Below are 17,500 nucleotides of genomic sequence, written 5' to 3'. Positions count from 1 at the left end.
ATCACAGGCATTCACACCTGTGGACTATTGAGAGTATCCTTCTAGTGTAATTGGTGGTCATCGGCGATCTCACTCGAACGAGTATGACGATCCTCCTGGTAGGGGTGGAGGATTCCTGTGCGTGACTTAGTTTAACGTGTGGAGACTGGTGCACAGACAGTCACCACACGATCCTTGACAGAATCGGGTCAGGGTCCAGTGGTATGGAGTCCAAGACGACTGGGGACCGTTTTCTGCTGCAGCCTTCCTCCGCCATCGCAGCCGTTGTGGTAGTTCTTTAATCTATCGTCTTCCGCCTGCTCCGCCGTTGAGGTCTTCACCGTATCCCTGGTTAGGGGGCAGTCAGGTACTAGGGGTAACAGTAGTCAAGGGGTTAACATCCTCGTGCCCCAAAACCCCATAGAGGAGCCTCCACTGCTGGATGCACTTTTACGTCATGCCCAGGACTATTTATGGTACTTGGGCCAACACGGTGAGAAAGTTCACACACAGATATATCCGAGTGGAGATTTGACTCGGTCTCCTGGCTGCGAAGCTGACGCGCTAACTCTTGGCCACCGTGTGGTTTCGGGAGGAGAAATAGGAATTTAAGGGATGCGGGAAATAGTGGATACAAATTTTCAACAGGTATCATTTTGGTGCGGAATGACAACGACTGCCTCTTTCGTTGGTGTTGCAGGAGCGTCTGCACTACGAATCGCTGAGTCATCACTTGGGCAAACTGGGCGAGGATGCGGGCAAGATGGTCCATCGAGTCATCGACCTGACCAGGCCAGAGGATCTGGATGGTGAGCTGACACCAAGCTGCTTCTTCTGTACTCATTAATTAAAAATAGTACTATACTGCTTCCTGAAAAATACAGTTTTTTTTTGGTTTTTTTTCCCCCCATCACATCCTAAATCGAGCAGACGTGCATATTTTGACAACGCACACGCACCCAGCACTATCAAGCAGAAATAGTGTGGGGATAGAACAGGGAGAATGGATGTATTTTTACTCAAAACAAAGGATGATGTTGATATGTGGGCACCTTAAGGCACACCTGTGTAATAATCATGCTGTTTAATCAGCATTTAGATATGCCACACCTGTGAGGTGGGATGGATTATCTTGGCAAATAAAAAAATGCTCACTAACACAGATTGAACAATATTTGAGAGGAATAGGTCTTTTGTGTGAATAGTAAAAAATGTCCCTCTTTGATTTCTACTCAAAAACAAGAAGTGTTGCATTTGTATTTTTATTCAGTGTATAAAGAGGACAGTGGCTGCCTTTAAGAAGAGAAATCCAAGAGTCTCTAAACCAGGGGTCCCCAACCTTTTTGAAACCAAGAGCTACTTCTTGGGTACTGATTAATGCGAAGGGCTACCAGTTTGATACACACTTAAATAAATTGCCAGAAATAGCCAATTTGCTTAATTTACCTTTAATAAATAAATCATTATATATATATAAATGGGTATTTCTGTCTATTTTTCCGTCGTACATTTTTTTTTTCTTTTACGGAAGGATTTTTGTAGAGAATAAATGATGAAAAAACCACTTAATTGAATGGTTTGAAAGAGGAGAAAACACAAAAAAAATGAAAATTTAATTTTGAAACATAGTTTATCTTCCATTTCGACTCTTTAAAATTAAAAATTCGACCGAAAAAAATTAAGACAAAAAATAGCTCATTTGAATCTTCTTGAAAAAATTTAAAAAAAGAATTTATGGAACATCATTAGTACTTTTTCCTGATTAAGATTAATTTAAAAATTTTGATGACATGTTTTAGATAGGTTAAAATACAATCTGCACTTTGTTAGAATATATAATAAATTGGACTAAGCTATATTTCTAACAAAGACAAATCATAATTTTTTCTAGATTTTCCAGAACAAAAATTTTAAAAGATATTCAAAAGACTTTGAAATAAGATATACATTTGATTCTACAGATTTTCTAGATGTGCCGGAATAATTATTTTGAATTTTAATCATGATAAGTTTGAAGAAATATTTCAAAAATATTCTTTGTCAAAAAAACAGAAGCTAAAATGAAGAATTGAATTAAAATATATTTAGTATATGTCTTTAAAAATCCTAAAATCATTTTTAAGGTTGTATTTTTTCTCTAAAACTGTCTTTCTGAAAGTTATAAGAAGCAAAGTAAAAACATTTTTTTTATTTATTTAAACAAGTGAAGACCAAGAGTTTCAAATATTTTCTTGGATTTTCAAGTTCTATTTGAGTTTTGTCTCTCTTGGAATTAAAAATGTCGAGCAAAGCGAGACCAGCTTGCTAGTAAATAAATAAAATGTAAAAAATTTAAGAAATAGAGGCAGCTCACTGGTAAGTGCTGCTATTTGAGCTATTTTTAGAACAGGCCAGCGGGCGACTCATCTGGTCCTTACGGGCTACTGCAGTTGGTGACCCCTGCTCTAAACTAACGAGTACATTTAATAACAATATGAGAAAAACATGCTAAATTTGTTGCTGGTTATTTTTTAATATTCTTTTTTTTTTTTAAACTCATTAAAAGTTTATAGACACTTGAAAAAAATCTCCACGAAGTACATATGTACAATAAGTAGCAAAAAAAAGTTTTGGGTCAGGCCAAACAGTTGCTGCAGGTGGATGGAGGTATTGAGCAAATATTGATAGTCAGACTGATGGAGGAGATGCCTCCACAGACAAACAAAATTTCAATGTCAACACTGCAGCCTTTTCCCTATTTTGTTGTGATTCTCCCGACCAGGCTACATTTTTGGTTTGCCGCACAAGCATGCAAAAACTTCAAACACTTTTTTTTTTTTTTTTTTTTTTTTACAGAAAAACATTTTCTTATTTTGCAGCAAACTACCATTCTTACCACTTCTATACCGTTTCTTTCACTGGCCTGAAAGAGAATAATTCAATATTAGGGAGTAACAAGAAGGATTTGTTGCGTTAAACAAAGAAATTGGCTTAAAATACAAAGGCTGGGCGATAAAACGATGTCAATACATGTCGGGGTAGGCGCGCAATCGATATCAATAAATTTTAAAAATTAGCTCGATAAAGAGTCCTTATCAGAAGAAAATGAAAGTACGGAAGACATGCACCTGGGGATAAGTTGATTGGCAGCACTAAATTGGCCCTGGTGTGTGAATGTGAGTGTGAATGTTGTCTGTCTATCTGTGTTGGCCCTGTGATGAGGTGGCGACTTGTCCAGGGTGTACACCGCCTTCTGCCCGATTGTAGATGAGATAGGCGCCAGCGCCCCCCCGCGACCCCAAAAGGGAATAAGCGGTAGAAAATGGATGGATGGAAGCAAGTTGGGTTGCATGAACAAATGCATCTGCTCTCTAGTAACCGAGCAACGCAGGAAGTGGGAGTCACACGCTAACTGCCAATTGATTATTTGCCTGTGATGAAAAAAATGAAGAAAATAGTAAATAAAAGAGGAAAAGTCACCTGGACAGTATTTTGGATTTTTTTAAGGGACCTTAGTGAGACCAGTGGGGTCTGTAAATGATGTGAAGCACTCGTCTGCTTAGCCGCGCTCACCCTTTAGAACAGTGGTTCTCAAATGGGGGTACGCGTACCTCTGCGGGTACTTGAAGGTATGCCAAGGGGTACGTGAGATTTTTTAAAAATATTCTAAAATAGCAACGATTCAAAAATTCTTTATAAATATATTTATTGAATAATTTCAACAAAATATGAATGTAAGTTCAAAAAGTGTAAAAAGAAAAGCAAAAATGCAATATTTTTGCCACTCTACCAACCGGCATAGCTCGGTTGGTAGAGTGGCCGTGTCAGCAACTTGAGGGTTGCAGGTTCGATTCCAGCTTCCGCCATCCTAGTCATTGCCGTCGTGTCCTTGGGCAAGACACTTTACCCACCTGCTCCCGGTGCCACCCACACTGGTTTAAATGTAACTTAGATATTGGGTTTCACTATGTAAAGCGCTTTGAGTCACTTGAGAAAAGCGCTATATAAATATATTTCACATTTCACATATTCAGTGTTGACAGCTAGATTTTTTTGTGGACATGTTTCATAAATATTGATGTTAAAGATTTCTTTTTTTATGTAGGAATGTTTAGAATGAAGTTGCTTAATCCAGCTGGATCTCTATTACAATCCCAAAAGAGGGCACTTTAAGTTGATGATTACTTCTATGTGTAGAAATCTTTATTTATCATTGAATCACTTGTTTATTTTTCAACAAGTTTTTAGTTATTTTTATATCTTAGTTCAAGAAAGACCACTACAATTGAACAATATTGTGCACTGTTATATAATTTAATAAATCAGAAACTGATGACAAAGTGCTGTATTTTACTTCTTTATCTCTTTTTTTCAACCAAAAATGCTTTGCTCTGATTAGGGGGTACCTGAATTAAAAAAAAATTCACAGGGGGTACATCACTGAAAAAAGGTTGAGAACCACTGGTCTAAATAACCATCCAAAAGCTCACAACAAGATTCTTTCCACTGTACATATCATGACCTGAATATTAACCAAATGTTAACGATGTTGCAACTATAAGCGCTAACGCAGACAAACTATTTTTAGCGGCGCAATGACAAAAACAGTTAGGTAGCCTTTTTATGCTTTAACTGTGAGCCGGCAACAATGTCCTGCTGCTACTGCATCATCGCGTCATATTCAAGATTATAAATGGGTTGTACTTGTATAGCGCTTTTCTACCTTCAAGGTACTCAAAGCGCTTTGACACTACTTCCACATTTACCCATTCACACACACATTCACACACTGATGGAGGGAGCTGCCATGCAAGGCGCCAACCAGAAACCATCAGGAGCAAGGGTGAAGTGTCTTGCTCAGGACACAACGGACATGACAATCATGCCTCTTATCTGGATATTAGAAGGACTTTGCCTTGAATCTAGAACTTGTACCAGCAGATGGACACAAACACACAACCGAAAACGGTGTCTGCAGGGAGACTTTTCCTTGTTAACCTTTAGTGTGGAACTTTTTTTCCAAATAGTTTGAAAAAGACCACTACAAATGAGCAATATTTTGCACTGTTATACAATTTAATCAATCAGAAACTGATGACATAGTGCTGTATTTTACTTCTTTATCTCTTTTTTCAACCAAAAATGCTTTGCTCTGATTAGGGGGTACCTGAATTAAAAAAAAAATTCACAGGGGGTACATCACTGAAAAAGGTTGAGAACCACTGCTTTAGAGCCCAGCTGGAGGAAATAATTTGTCTGAGGTTTCTCTACCTTTACATTTTCAGACTATTTTCATATTCTTTGGGAAACATTTCTTACATTTTTCTTATTTTTGCACCTTCATGTTAAGTGTTCGATGTGCTTTTAGAATTTTGTTTACATTATTTGATTGTTTTTCATGCTCGTGTCAACATTTCCTTTCTGTCTTGACAGCTGAGGGGATTAAAATTGCTTTTGAAATAAAAAATATTTGTATTTAATGAATTTTTCTCCCAATTGATAGGTCATAATAACATATCAATTATTATTTATATCGACTAATACTAGTCACTAATATCGTGATACAGTTCTCAGCCGTCTCCCACAGCACTATTAAATACCACACATACTTCAAAAGCACTAATCCCCTTTCAGAGATCAAGTAAGATTTTTTTTTTTTTTTTTTTTAACAAATATTTTGAAAAACCATGAGGATAAAGTAAAGCATTCTGGGAAATGAAGTAGTCTGCCAACATTTTCCATAATTTGAAAGTAAAATAATATAACATTTTGCATGTAGTATTTGTGATATATGGAATAAACAATAAAACGTTTTTTTTGATGTTGTCCCCCCACTACCTCCAGAAATATAATGAATAGGATAAATACACGTATGTGCTGGAAATAAATATGAATTGTGACGACTCGGTGTGCCCGCAGGAAGCAGCATCACGGAGGCGCGAGTGTTCCGGGAGGCGCGGGGCAGGAACAACAGTGAGCCGCACATCAAGAGGCCCATGAACGCCTTTATGGTCTGGGCCAAAGACGAGCGGAGGAAGATCTTGCAGACCTTCCCTGACATGCACAACTCCAACATCAGCAAGATCCTAGGTCAGTACTTGCGAGTACTACTAGTACTGCGACAGCAACGCGGTTTCCAGGGAGGCTTTTGTAAGGGAAATAAGTATTTTCCGTGGCAACCAGCAAGTGTCCTGAGCATCACAGAGCAGTTAGAGTACACAAATGAGCACTTTGTTTTTAAGAAAGTACTACTAGTCTCAGTTTAGTCACACAAACACTCTCTAGGGACCTTAGGGGACAAGACTTTAGACCTGCTCAAGACTGGACTGGACCACAAGTACAGTTTTCTACTGCGTAAAGGTTCTCTCACATACGCTACATGTATACTGGAACCCTGCTCACCAACTGCAACTACCACAAATACAAGAAACTACAATACACTACTACAAGTACTACTACAATAAACTGCGCATGCAGTATTATAACTAAAATAAACTACAAGTACACTACTAAAACTATAAAAAACTGTAAATACTACAACTACAATAAACTACAAATACACTACTACAACTATAAGAAACTGCAAGTACACTACAAGTACTATAACTACAAGTACACTACTACAAGAAACTGCAAATGCTACAACAACAAAAAACTACAAGTACATTAATAGAAGTACGACAACAACAAGAAACTACAAGTACAATGATACAACTATAACAAACTATAAGAAACTACAAGCACTACAAGTACTACAACTACAAGAAACTTCAGATACTACAACCACAAGAAACTACAAGTACACTACTACAACTACAAGTAACTACAATTACACTACAAGTACTATAACTACAAGTATAGTACTTTAAGTACTACGACTACAAGAAACTGCACATACAACAACCAAGATAAATTACAAGTACAATAATACAACTATAACAAACTATAAGAAATGACAAGCACTACAAGTACTACAACTACAATAAACTTCAGATACTACAACCACAAGAAACTACAAGTACACTACTACAACTACAAGTAACTACAAGTAACTACAAGTACACTACAAGTACTACAACTACAAGTACAGTACTTCAAGTACTACGACTACAAGAAACTGCACATACTACAACCACAATAAATTACAAATACACTACTACAACTACTGCTACAAGTAACTACAAGTACTATAACTACAAGTACACTACTACAAGTACTACTACAAGAAACGGTAAATGCTACAACAACAGAAAAGTACAAGTACACTAATAGAAGTACTACAACAAGAAGAAACTACAAGTACACTAATACAACTATAACAAACTATAAGAAAATACAAGTACACTACTACAAGTGCTACAACTACAAGAAACTGCACGTACTACAACCACAAGAACCTACAAGTACACTGCTACAACTACTGCTACATGTAACTACAAGTACACTACAAGTACTATAACTACAAGTACACTACTACAAGTACTTCTACAAAACACTGCAAATGCTACAACAACAAAAAACTACTTGTACATTAATAGAAGTACGAAAACAACAAGAAACTACAAGTACAATAATACAACTATAATAAAGTATAAGAAACTACAAGTACACTACTACAAGTACTACAACTACAAGAAAATTCAGATACTACAACCACAAGAAACTACAAGTACACTACTACAACTACAAGTACTATAACTACAAGTACACTACTACAAGTACTACTACAAGAAACGGTAAATGCTACAACAAAAAAGTACAGGTACACTAATAGAAGTACTACAACAACAAGAAACTACAAGTACAATAATACAACTATAATAAACTATAAGAAACTACAAGTACACTACTGTAAGTACTACAACTACAAGAAACTTCAGATACTACAACCACAAGAAACTACAGGTACACTACTACAACTACAAGTAACTACAAGTACTATAACTACAAGTACACTACTTCAAGTACTATGACTACAAGAAACTGCACATACTACAACCACTACTACAACTACTGCTACAGGTAACTACAAGTACACTACTACAAGTACTACTACTACAAGAAACTGAAAATTCGACAACAAAAACTACAAGTATACAAATAAAAGTACTACAACAACAAGAAACTACAAGTACACTAATACAACTATAACAAACTATAAGAAAATACAAGTACACTACTACAAGTGCTACAACTACAAGAAACTGTACATACTACAACAACAATAAATTTCAAGTACACTACTACAACTACTGCTACAAGTTACTACAAGTACACTACAGGTACTATAACTACAAGTACACTACTACAAGAAACGGTAAATGCTACAACAACAAAAAAGTACAAGTACACTAATAGAAGTACTACAACAACAATAAACTACAAGTACACTAATACAACTATAACAAACTATAAGAAAATACAAATACACTACTATAAGTGCTACAACTACAAGAAACTGCACGTACTACAACCACAAGAAACTACAAGTACACTGCTACAACTACTGCTACATGTAACTACAAGTACTATAATTACAAGTACACTACTACAAGTACTACGACTACAAGAAACTGCATATACTACAACCACAAGAAACTACAAGTAAACTACTACAACTACTGCTATAAGTAACTACAAGTACACTACCACAAGTACTACTACAAAAAACTGCCAATACTACAACAACAAAAAACACTACTAATAGAAGTACTACAACAACAAGAAACTACAAGTACAATAATACAACTATAACAAACTATAAGAAACTACAAGTACACTACTACAAGTACTACAACTAAAAGAAACTTCACATACTACAACCACAATTTATTTAAGTGTATATCAAACTGGTAGCCCTTCATATTAATCAGTACCCAAGAAGTAGCTCTTGGTTTCAAAAAGGCTGGTGACCCCTGGCGTGAACATTAGCGTGAACATTAGCATGAACATGTTGGCTTATTTTCACTTTTCTGGCCTCACCGTGACACAAATGACAAAATAGATAGCATGGTTAGCAAGGTGTCGTTATCAACGTGCTCGTTAACGAGCTCCTTCGTGTCGTCATGACGACACAAATTAGCACAACGACTACAAACTGTGGAAGACTTCACCAGCGGATTTTCCCACCTTGTTTTCTTCAAAATGATTGAGTAAATATCCAAAAAACAGTTGAATTGTAATGTTGGACACATCATGAAAATATTTCAAATGTTAAATAGCGTTGAAATAACATTAAAAAAAAAGAAAAGCTTTTTGTGTTTAGCTAGCTTACCTGACACACCACAGCCATCTTGGAAAAGTCACATGACTGTCATGTGACCTCTAAACTCATTGAGCACAAAACGGAACATTGCAGTTTTTTTTCAACACATTTAAAGTGTTTTATGGGTTAAAGAGCGCATCTTGTACTGCCTTTGGAGTTGAAAGACAACTTTTGAGCTTGTTTAGGAGTAGAGTAGACGCTCTTGTGTACACTTCCTGTGTGACATCATAACACAGCTGGGTCTGTTTCCGCCTCCACGAGAATGTAAGCCCTCTTTGCCGTAAACCTTGATAAACACCAATGTGTCTTGTGAATAAACGTACGTCCGCTGCTTTCGGGATTCGACTTTTTGCACTCTTTGTTGTAAATACAACCTTTTGATACCTCTTGACGCCAACACCGGGGACAGCGCAGGTTTGCATTTGTCTTACTATGCTAGCTGCTAACACACAGAAGAATGTCAGCTAAAAGCTCGTGCGAACCACTTTTAGGAAAACAGAAGACAATTAAAATCACGAGAACGTGAACGTGAAGCAAAACTCGAACGCCACAAACTAGGTAGCGTTTGCGAAGCTAACACTTAATCCTTAGAGCAAGAGTATCCTAAATGCAGCCCGCAGCACTGTTGTTACGATTAATATTAGCATGCTAGCTTGTTAGCCAATTTTGCAGGTTTCCCTGGTGCTCTAGTGGTTATAACTCGGTGCTCTCACCGCCGCGGCCCGGGTTCGATCCCCGGTCAGGGAACTTAGCATTTTACCATGAATTGATTGACGTGGACCCTGACTTAAAAAAGTTGAAAAACTTATCCAGGTGTTACTATTTAGTGGTCAATTGTACACAATATGTACTGAACTGTGCTATCTACTAATAAAAGTTTCAATCAATCAATCAATCTTCTCGTCAAATACTTTGTTACTTACCTGTTTTAATTGATACTTTTATTAGTAGATTGCACAGTACAGTAAATATTCCGTACAATTGACCACTAAATGGTAACACCTAATACGTTTTTCAACTTGTTTGAGTCGGGGGTCCACGTAAATCAATTCATGGCATTTGCATGCTAATTAGAGATGTCCGATAATGGCTTTTCTGCCGATATCCGATATTCCGATATTGTCCAACTCTTAATTACCGATTGTGATGTATACAGTCGTGGAATTAAAACTATATTATGCCTAATTTTGGTTTGATGCCCCGCTGAATGCATTAAACCAGGGGTCTCAGACATGCGGCCCGTAGGCCAATTGCGGCCCGCAAGATGTTATTTTGCGGTCGCCACCTTAATATGAAATTTTAATGTTAGTGCGGCCCACGAGTTTTATATGAATGGCGCTTGACAGCGTTGTGTTATTTGGGTCCAAAATGGCTCTTTCAACGTTCTGGGTTGCCTACCCCTGCATTGGTGGAAAAGCGGCAAATGAGTGAAAGCAAGAGAAACGTTGCCATGGAGACGAGGGTTTTTTTACGTGCCTGGCTGCAGTCACACCGCGACACCTGTCCGTCAGTAATAACAGTCCTTAATAAACTGGACCAATTCAAACCGTTATTTGTGTTTTTTTTTATTGTTTAATTTGCATTGCCTCACACGATGAACACTACATATATTTCTATATGACGCCGGATAACACTCTGGGAGCCGTCACTTTTTTGCGCTCGCTATCCCGGTACTATTATCCGCCGACCGCCTTGTTGCTGTAGTTAGAAAAAGCGGAACGACACACATTGCGGAAATAACATTATTCTCCATGCGTCGGCTAAATACAAATATATTCCTCAACCTCAAACATGTCTTTTTCAAAGCCAACGGTGAAGAAAAAGGTTAGTGATGAGCAAAGACAATTCTTTGAAAAGTGGGGGATGCAATGTTTCTTTGTGGAGCACATCAGCACCCCGACGTCTCTTATTTGCACAGAGAAAGAGAGGGAATACAATGTAAAACGTCATTATACAACTATACAGGCTGAGGAGTATGCAACATTTTTTTAAGACATCTTTTCTTACGGCCCAGGCTCACCCAGACTCTTGAATTTGGGACCCCTGCATTACAAACTGTAACAAGGTTTTTCCAAAATAAATCAACTCAAGTTATGGAAAAAAAAAAGGACATATTTAATATTGAAGTCACTAACTGCATTATTTTTTTAACATGCCTCAAAAGAGCAGCTTCAAATTTAGGACATGCTCTCCCTGAGAGAGCATGAGGAGGTTGAGGTGGGCAGAGTTGGGTGGGCGGGATTAAAGTGGGGTGGTGTATATTGTAGCGTCCCGGAAGACTTCGTGCTGTAAGGGGTTCTGGGTATTTGTTCTGCTGTGTTTGTTGTGTTACGGTGCGTAAGTTCTCCTGAAATGTGTTTGTCATTCTTGTTTGGTGTGGGTTCACAGTTTGGCGCATATTTGTAACTTTGTTAAAGCTGTTTATACGGCCACCCTCAGTGTGACCTGTATGGCTGTTGACCAAGTATGCATTGCATTCACTTGTGTGTGTGAGAAACCGTAGATATTATGTGATGGGGCCAGCACAAGGCAGTGCCTTTAAGGTTTATTGGCGCTCAGTACTCCAACCTACGTCCGTGTACACAGCACCGTTTTAAAAACTCGTAAATTTTACTTTTTGAAATCGATGCCGATAATTTCCAATGTTATATTTTAAAGCATTTATCGGCCGATAATATCGGCAGTCCGATATTATTGGACACCTCTAATGCTAATGTTAGTATTCTAGCCTTTTTTTCAAGGTAATTTTGCAGAGATACGCCTCAGCGCCAAATATTTCGCTACTGGACAAATGATACCTCATAACATGCTAACTAACGTTGGTATGCCAGCAAAATTTGTAGGTATACACCTAAATCATAGTTTGGTACTTGATGCATGCTATTATTACCGTGCAAGCATTCTGAAGATATTTTTTGGGTAGACGCCACAGTAATATATTTTGGTCCGGGTGGAAATCGGGAGAAATTCCGGAAAATGGTTTCCCCGGTAGATTTTTGGGAGGGGCACTGAAATTCGGGAGTCTCTCGGGACAATCGGGAGGGTTGGCAAGTATGTGCATCTTACACTTAGCATTTTAGCATTCTAACATTAGCTAGCTTTTTTGCTAATTTTGCAAGTATACCTTAACGTAAAGTATTTTGTTATTAGAGGAACAATACCTGTTAGCATGCTAACATTATTATACTAGCTTTTTTTATTTTTTTTTATTCTGTAGGTATATGATATATGTGGGCGACGGCGTGGCGCGGGTTGGGGGAGTGGCCATGCTAGCAACCAAGGGATCCTGGTTCGATCCCCAGCTTCTACCTACCGGGTCACGTCCGTTGTGTCCTTGAGCAAGACACTTCACCCTTGCTCCTGATAGGTGGTGGTTAGCGCCTGGCATGGCAGCTCCCGCCATCAGTGTGTGAATGGCTGAATGTGGAAATAGTGTCAAAGCACTTTGAGTACCTTGAAGTATACAGTATGTATATTTGGGTTGTATAAGTATAACCCAAGTATAATCCATAAATATGATAAATAATAAAGTTAAAGTACCAATGATTGTCACTCACACACTAGGTGTGGAGAAATTATTCTCTGCATTTGACCCATCACCCTTGATCACCCCCTGGGAGGTGAGGGGAGCAGTGGGCAGCAGCGGTGGCCACGCCAGGGAATTATTTTTGGTGATTCAACCCCCAATTCCAACCTGATCAAAAGTTTAATTCTGAGTGTCAAGCAGGGAGCTTATGGATCCCATTTGTATAGTCTTTGGTATAACTTGACCGGGGTTTGAACTCCTAACCTACCGATCTCAGGGCGGACACTCTAACCACTAGGCCACTAAGTATGAACTCATATGTTAACATTTTGGTATTTGATGTACGCTAATGTTTGCATGCTAGCAGATCAGACTATATTATCAGGTGCACACCTTAGAATAATATATTTTGGTATTTGATGCATGTTACCGTTAGCATTTTAGCTTGCTAGCATTAACATGCTAGCTTGTCTAGCTAATTTAGCAGGTATACACCCCAGTGTAATATATTTTGGTATGTCACTAATGCTAACTGTAAACGTGTTAGCTTTTTTAGCTAATAATTTCCTTTACCAGACGCGATCTGGCCAATTTGTTAACTGTTAGCATTTCATTTCGGCTTTGGCTCTTCAGCATTTATACGGAATGCAAGGTTTTCGCCTGGCTAAACGGCTACCTGTCTAGTCCAGCTACAAAATTATTGATCTATAGACGAAAGTACGTCCGTGGTCCGACCATCACTGAGCTCCTGCGCCTGTGCCGTAGGTTCTCGCTGGAAAGCTATGACCAACCAGGAGAAGCAGCCGTACTACGAAGAGCAGGCCCGCCTCAGCAAGATCCACTTGGAGAAGTACCCCAACTACAAGTACAAGCCGCGGCCCAAGAGGACGTGCATCATCGACGGCAAGAAGCTGCGCATCGGCGAGTACAAGCAGATGATGCGCTCACGACGCCAGGAGATGAGACAGTTCTTCGTTGGGTGAGTCGTACTCCCAGCTGATAGACATTTGTGAAGTACTACTGTGAAAAATATACATTCATCTGCTGTATAATAAACACAAATTTCATAAAAAATATATATTTACCTTCCGGAAATTAAACATATTCTTCTGAAAAATAAATATGTATCTGCCGGGAAAAAAAACATAAATTATCAAGAAAAAATAAATTTATCTGCTAATAAATAATAAACCTTTAATCTGGTGGGTAAAAAATCTGGTAGATTGTGGTTTATTATTATTATTTTTAATTAAAATTATTATTATTCCAGATAGTATTTGTGTATTTTTTATATAATTAGTATTATTATTAATAATAAACCTTTAAATATTAATATGCTGGAGAAATTTAAATAAATCTACTGGAAAATAAATAATAATATGCTGGAAAATAAACATTTATCTGCTGGAAAATAAACATTACTTATCAATGAAATGTACATTTATCTGCTAGAAAATAAACCATTTTCTGGTGGAAAAAATAAGCATGTATCTGCTGGAAAATAATCATTAATCTGGTAAAAAAAAAAAAAAAAAATCTACATTTACCTGCTGGAAATTAAAGAAAATATATTTAAAAAAATAAACATTAATACGCTGTAAAATCAAGATTTATTGTAAAGAAAAAATGCATGTATATGTTAGAAAATAAACCTTTATCTGGTCGAAAATAAAAACATGTATCTGCTGGAAAATAAACATTAATCATTGAGAAAATAAACATTTATCTTCTAGAAAATAAACCTTTAATTTGGCAGAAAATAAATATTAAATAGTGGAAAATAAAAATATATCTGATGGAAAATTAACAATCTGCTGGAAATTAAACATTACTTATCGAGGAAAAATCTATTCATCTGCTAAACAATAAACCATTATCTGGGGGGGAAAAAAACATTTATCTAATGGAAGATAATCATTAATCTAGTTGAAAATCGACATTTCAGCATTAATGGTGCCTTCACAGACGTGTAAGTTACCCATGCCTTGGGCACTAATACACCCCCATACCATCACATATGCTGGCTTTTGAAGTTTGCGTCTATAACAATATGGATAGTTCTTTTCCTCTTTGTTCCGGAGGACACAACGTCTACAGTTTCCAAAAGCAATTTGAAATGTGGACTCGTCAGATCACAGAACACTTTTCCACTTTGCATCAGTCCATCTTAGATGATCTCGGGCCCAGAAAAGCCGACGGCGTTTCTGGATGTTGTTGATAAATGGCTTTCGCTTTGCATAGTAGAGCTTTAACTTGCACTTACAGATGTAGCGACCAACTGTAGTAACTGACAGTGGTTGCCTGAAGAGTTCCTGAGCCCGTGTGGTGATATCCTTTACACACTGATGTCGCTTTTCGATGCAGTACCGCCTGAGGGATAGAATCCGTAATATCATCGATTTCGTACAGTGATTTCTACAGATTCTCCGAACATTTTGGTGATATCACGGACCGTAGATGGTGAAATCCCTAAATTCCTTGCTACTGCTCGATGTGAAATGTTGTTCTTAAAATGTTGGACATTTAGTGTTGCACTGCAAAAAGTCAGTGTTCAAAAACAAGAAAAACTATACAAAAATGAGGGCTATTTTATTTGAAATAAGCAAAATTATCTGCCAATGGAACAAGAAAATTCGACTTTTCAAGACTTTCCAAAATAAGTCAAATTAACTAACCTCAATGAATCCAAAAATACTTTAAAATAAGTTTATTCTCACTAATAACAAGTGCACTTTTCTTGGTAGAAAAAAATGAGACCTTTTTGCTCAATTTGTTGAAAAATATTCTTAAATTAAGTAAATGCAAGTGCCATTATCTTGACATAATGATATGCGCTCGGCATCATGATTTTTTTTGTCATGCTTTAAGTAAGAAGTTATTACCGTAAAAAGGTTTTATGCTTGTGAGTGTTAATGACACAGCTTTGCAACCGCTGATATTCTAGTTTCACGCATGTTTTGCTCAATATAGGTCATAAAATCTCAGCTACAAGCTGTAATATCTTACTGAGATCATTTAGGATCAAAACACTGAAAACAAGTAAAAATCTGCTTAATGAGAATAATTATCTTATCAGACAGAAAATAAGCAAATATCACCCTTATTTGAGAAATTTAATTTTGCTTAGATTTCAGTTTTTGCAGTGTAGATGTTAGATGAGCATTCCTAAACCTTTCAGTCTTGTTTGCCACTTGTGCCAGTTTTTGTTTTTTTTAACATTTTGCAGGCATCAAATTCCAAATGAGCTAATATTTGCAAAAAATAACAAAGTTGTGAAGTTGCAACACTAAATATCTTGTCTTTGCAGTCTATTCAATTGAATGAATATAAGTTGAAAAGGATTTGCAAATCATTGTATTCTGTTTTTATTTACCATTTACACAACGTGACATTTTCACTGGTTTGGGGTTTTCTATATATATATATACACATACATACATACATACATATATATATATATATATATATATATATATATATATATATATATATATATATATATATATATATATATATATATATTAGGGGTGGGCAAATTAATGCGTTAATTACGACTTAACTCATCAATCTATTAACGCCGACAATTATTTTATCGCACATTTGCGTATGTTTACATGCTTTTATTTTGTTAACGCCTTTTCTTAACAAGATGGCATCTCCCGGATGTACTTCGGCGCCGAGGGGCTCTTGGTAAAGATGGAACATTTGGCAAAAATACCGGACAATTCTGCAAATTTCAAGGCTGGCTTACAGCGTGGTCACTCCGGGATCACTTACGACCGCCAGACAATTCTGGATGTGAATAGATCGGGCCGTTTTGGACTGAATGACGCGTGCTTGCTAGACCGGCTAGCTAGCATGGGAATACTTTGCCGGCTACATCCAGCGGCTTGTGAAGTAGTGGAGTATTTGTGTTGTCTGTCTATTTATGAATAATGCAGACGAGGAGTGTTGGCTGAGTTCTTAACGTTTACTTTCAGAGAGTGCATATCACAACATACAAGATGCCGTCATGGCGACACACAACCTATACCGGGCTACCGCGCATGCTCGTCACTTCTGTTGCATGCTGGGTAGGGTAGTTCTTTTTTTCCCTGGCTCATAACATCACAATATAGTACCATGTATATGCGTTCAGTTTATTAAAGCACCAAGCAAACAATCGGAAAATTCCCATCATATCAATTCCTAGATATGGTCATAATTATTTTAAGTGCACTACGCAGAATAAAAACAACATTATTAATATTGCTACTACGGATAATTTGATCAAAAAATCCCTAAAACAGCCCACTACCTATAATATAGGTTTTTTAAACATAAGATCCCTGATAAAAAAAAAAATGTTTCTGCTGTTACCTCAAAAATTGCCTGTTCAGATGTTATGATTGTGGCTCAGAGATTTGTATGTAGATTATATTTATTTTCCATAACAAACAGGATAAATTAAATACCCTGGCAGTGACAATAAGCTTAAATGTTTGTATTTACATTTTTTGAGTTGATTTTCATAAAATATGCTATTTAACTGCTACTGTTTAACAAGGACTGATTTAAATTGTGTTTGCACAACAAATATTTTGGCGCTTTTGTTCATATGGGAGAATATTCCAATTAAGGTGCACTACACACTACTTTTGAATTCATTATTGGGCTTTGCGTATACAATGCAGTTAATCGCGATTAATCGGAGAAATAGTGCGATTAACTTCGATTAAAATGTTTAATCGTTGCCCAGCCCTAATATATAT

General features: G+C 37.0%; 1 protein-coding gene and 1 non-coding gene across 3 annotated transcripts in view; both read left to right on the top strand.

The window, feature by feature from the left end:
- LOC133549260 (transcription factor SOX-6-like) overlaps positions 1-17,500 on the top strand; it is a 265,313-nt gene that overhangs the window by 243,004 nt on the left and 4,809 nt on the right. For both annotated transcript variants that reach the window (XM_061894490.1, XM_061894489.1), the window contains exons 13-15: positions 680-788; positions 5,878-6,048; positions 13,515-13,728. In XM_061894490.1, the coding sequence (XP_061750474.1) occupies positions 680-788; positions 5,878-6,048; positions 13,515-13,728 (494 nt within the window). The remainder of the gene's footprint in view (positions 1-679; positions 789-5,877; positions 6,049-13,514; positions 13,729-17,500) is intronic.
- On the top strand, positions 9,899-9,970 carry trnae-cuc (transfer RNA glutamic acid (anticodon CUC)). Its single transcript has one exon. It is a non-coding gene; the product is annotated as a tRNA-Glu (tRNA).

Source organism: Nerophis ophidion, linkage group LG03, assembly GCF_033978795.1.
Source record: "Nerophis ophidion isolate RoL-2023_Sa linkage group LG03, RoL_Noph_v1.0, whole genome shotgun sequence".
Taxonomy (NCBI): Eukaryota; Metazoa; Chordata; class Actinopteri; order Syngnathiformes; family Syngnathidae; genus Nerophis; species Nerophis ophidion.
The sequence above is the reverse complement of the archived record's forward strand: the minus strand, read 5'-3'. Positions and strand labels throughout refer to the sequence as shown.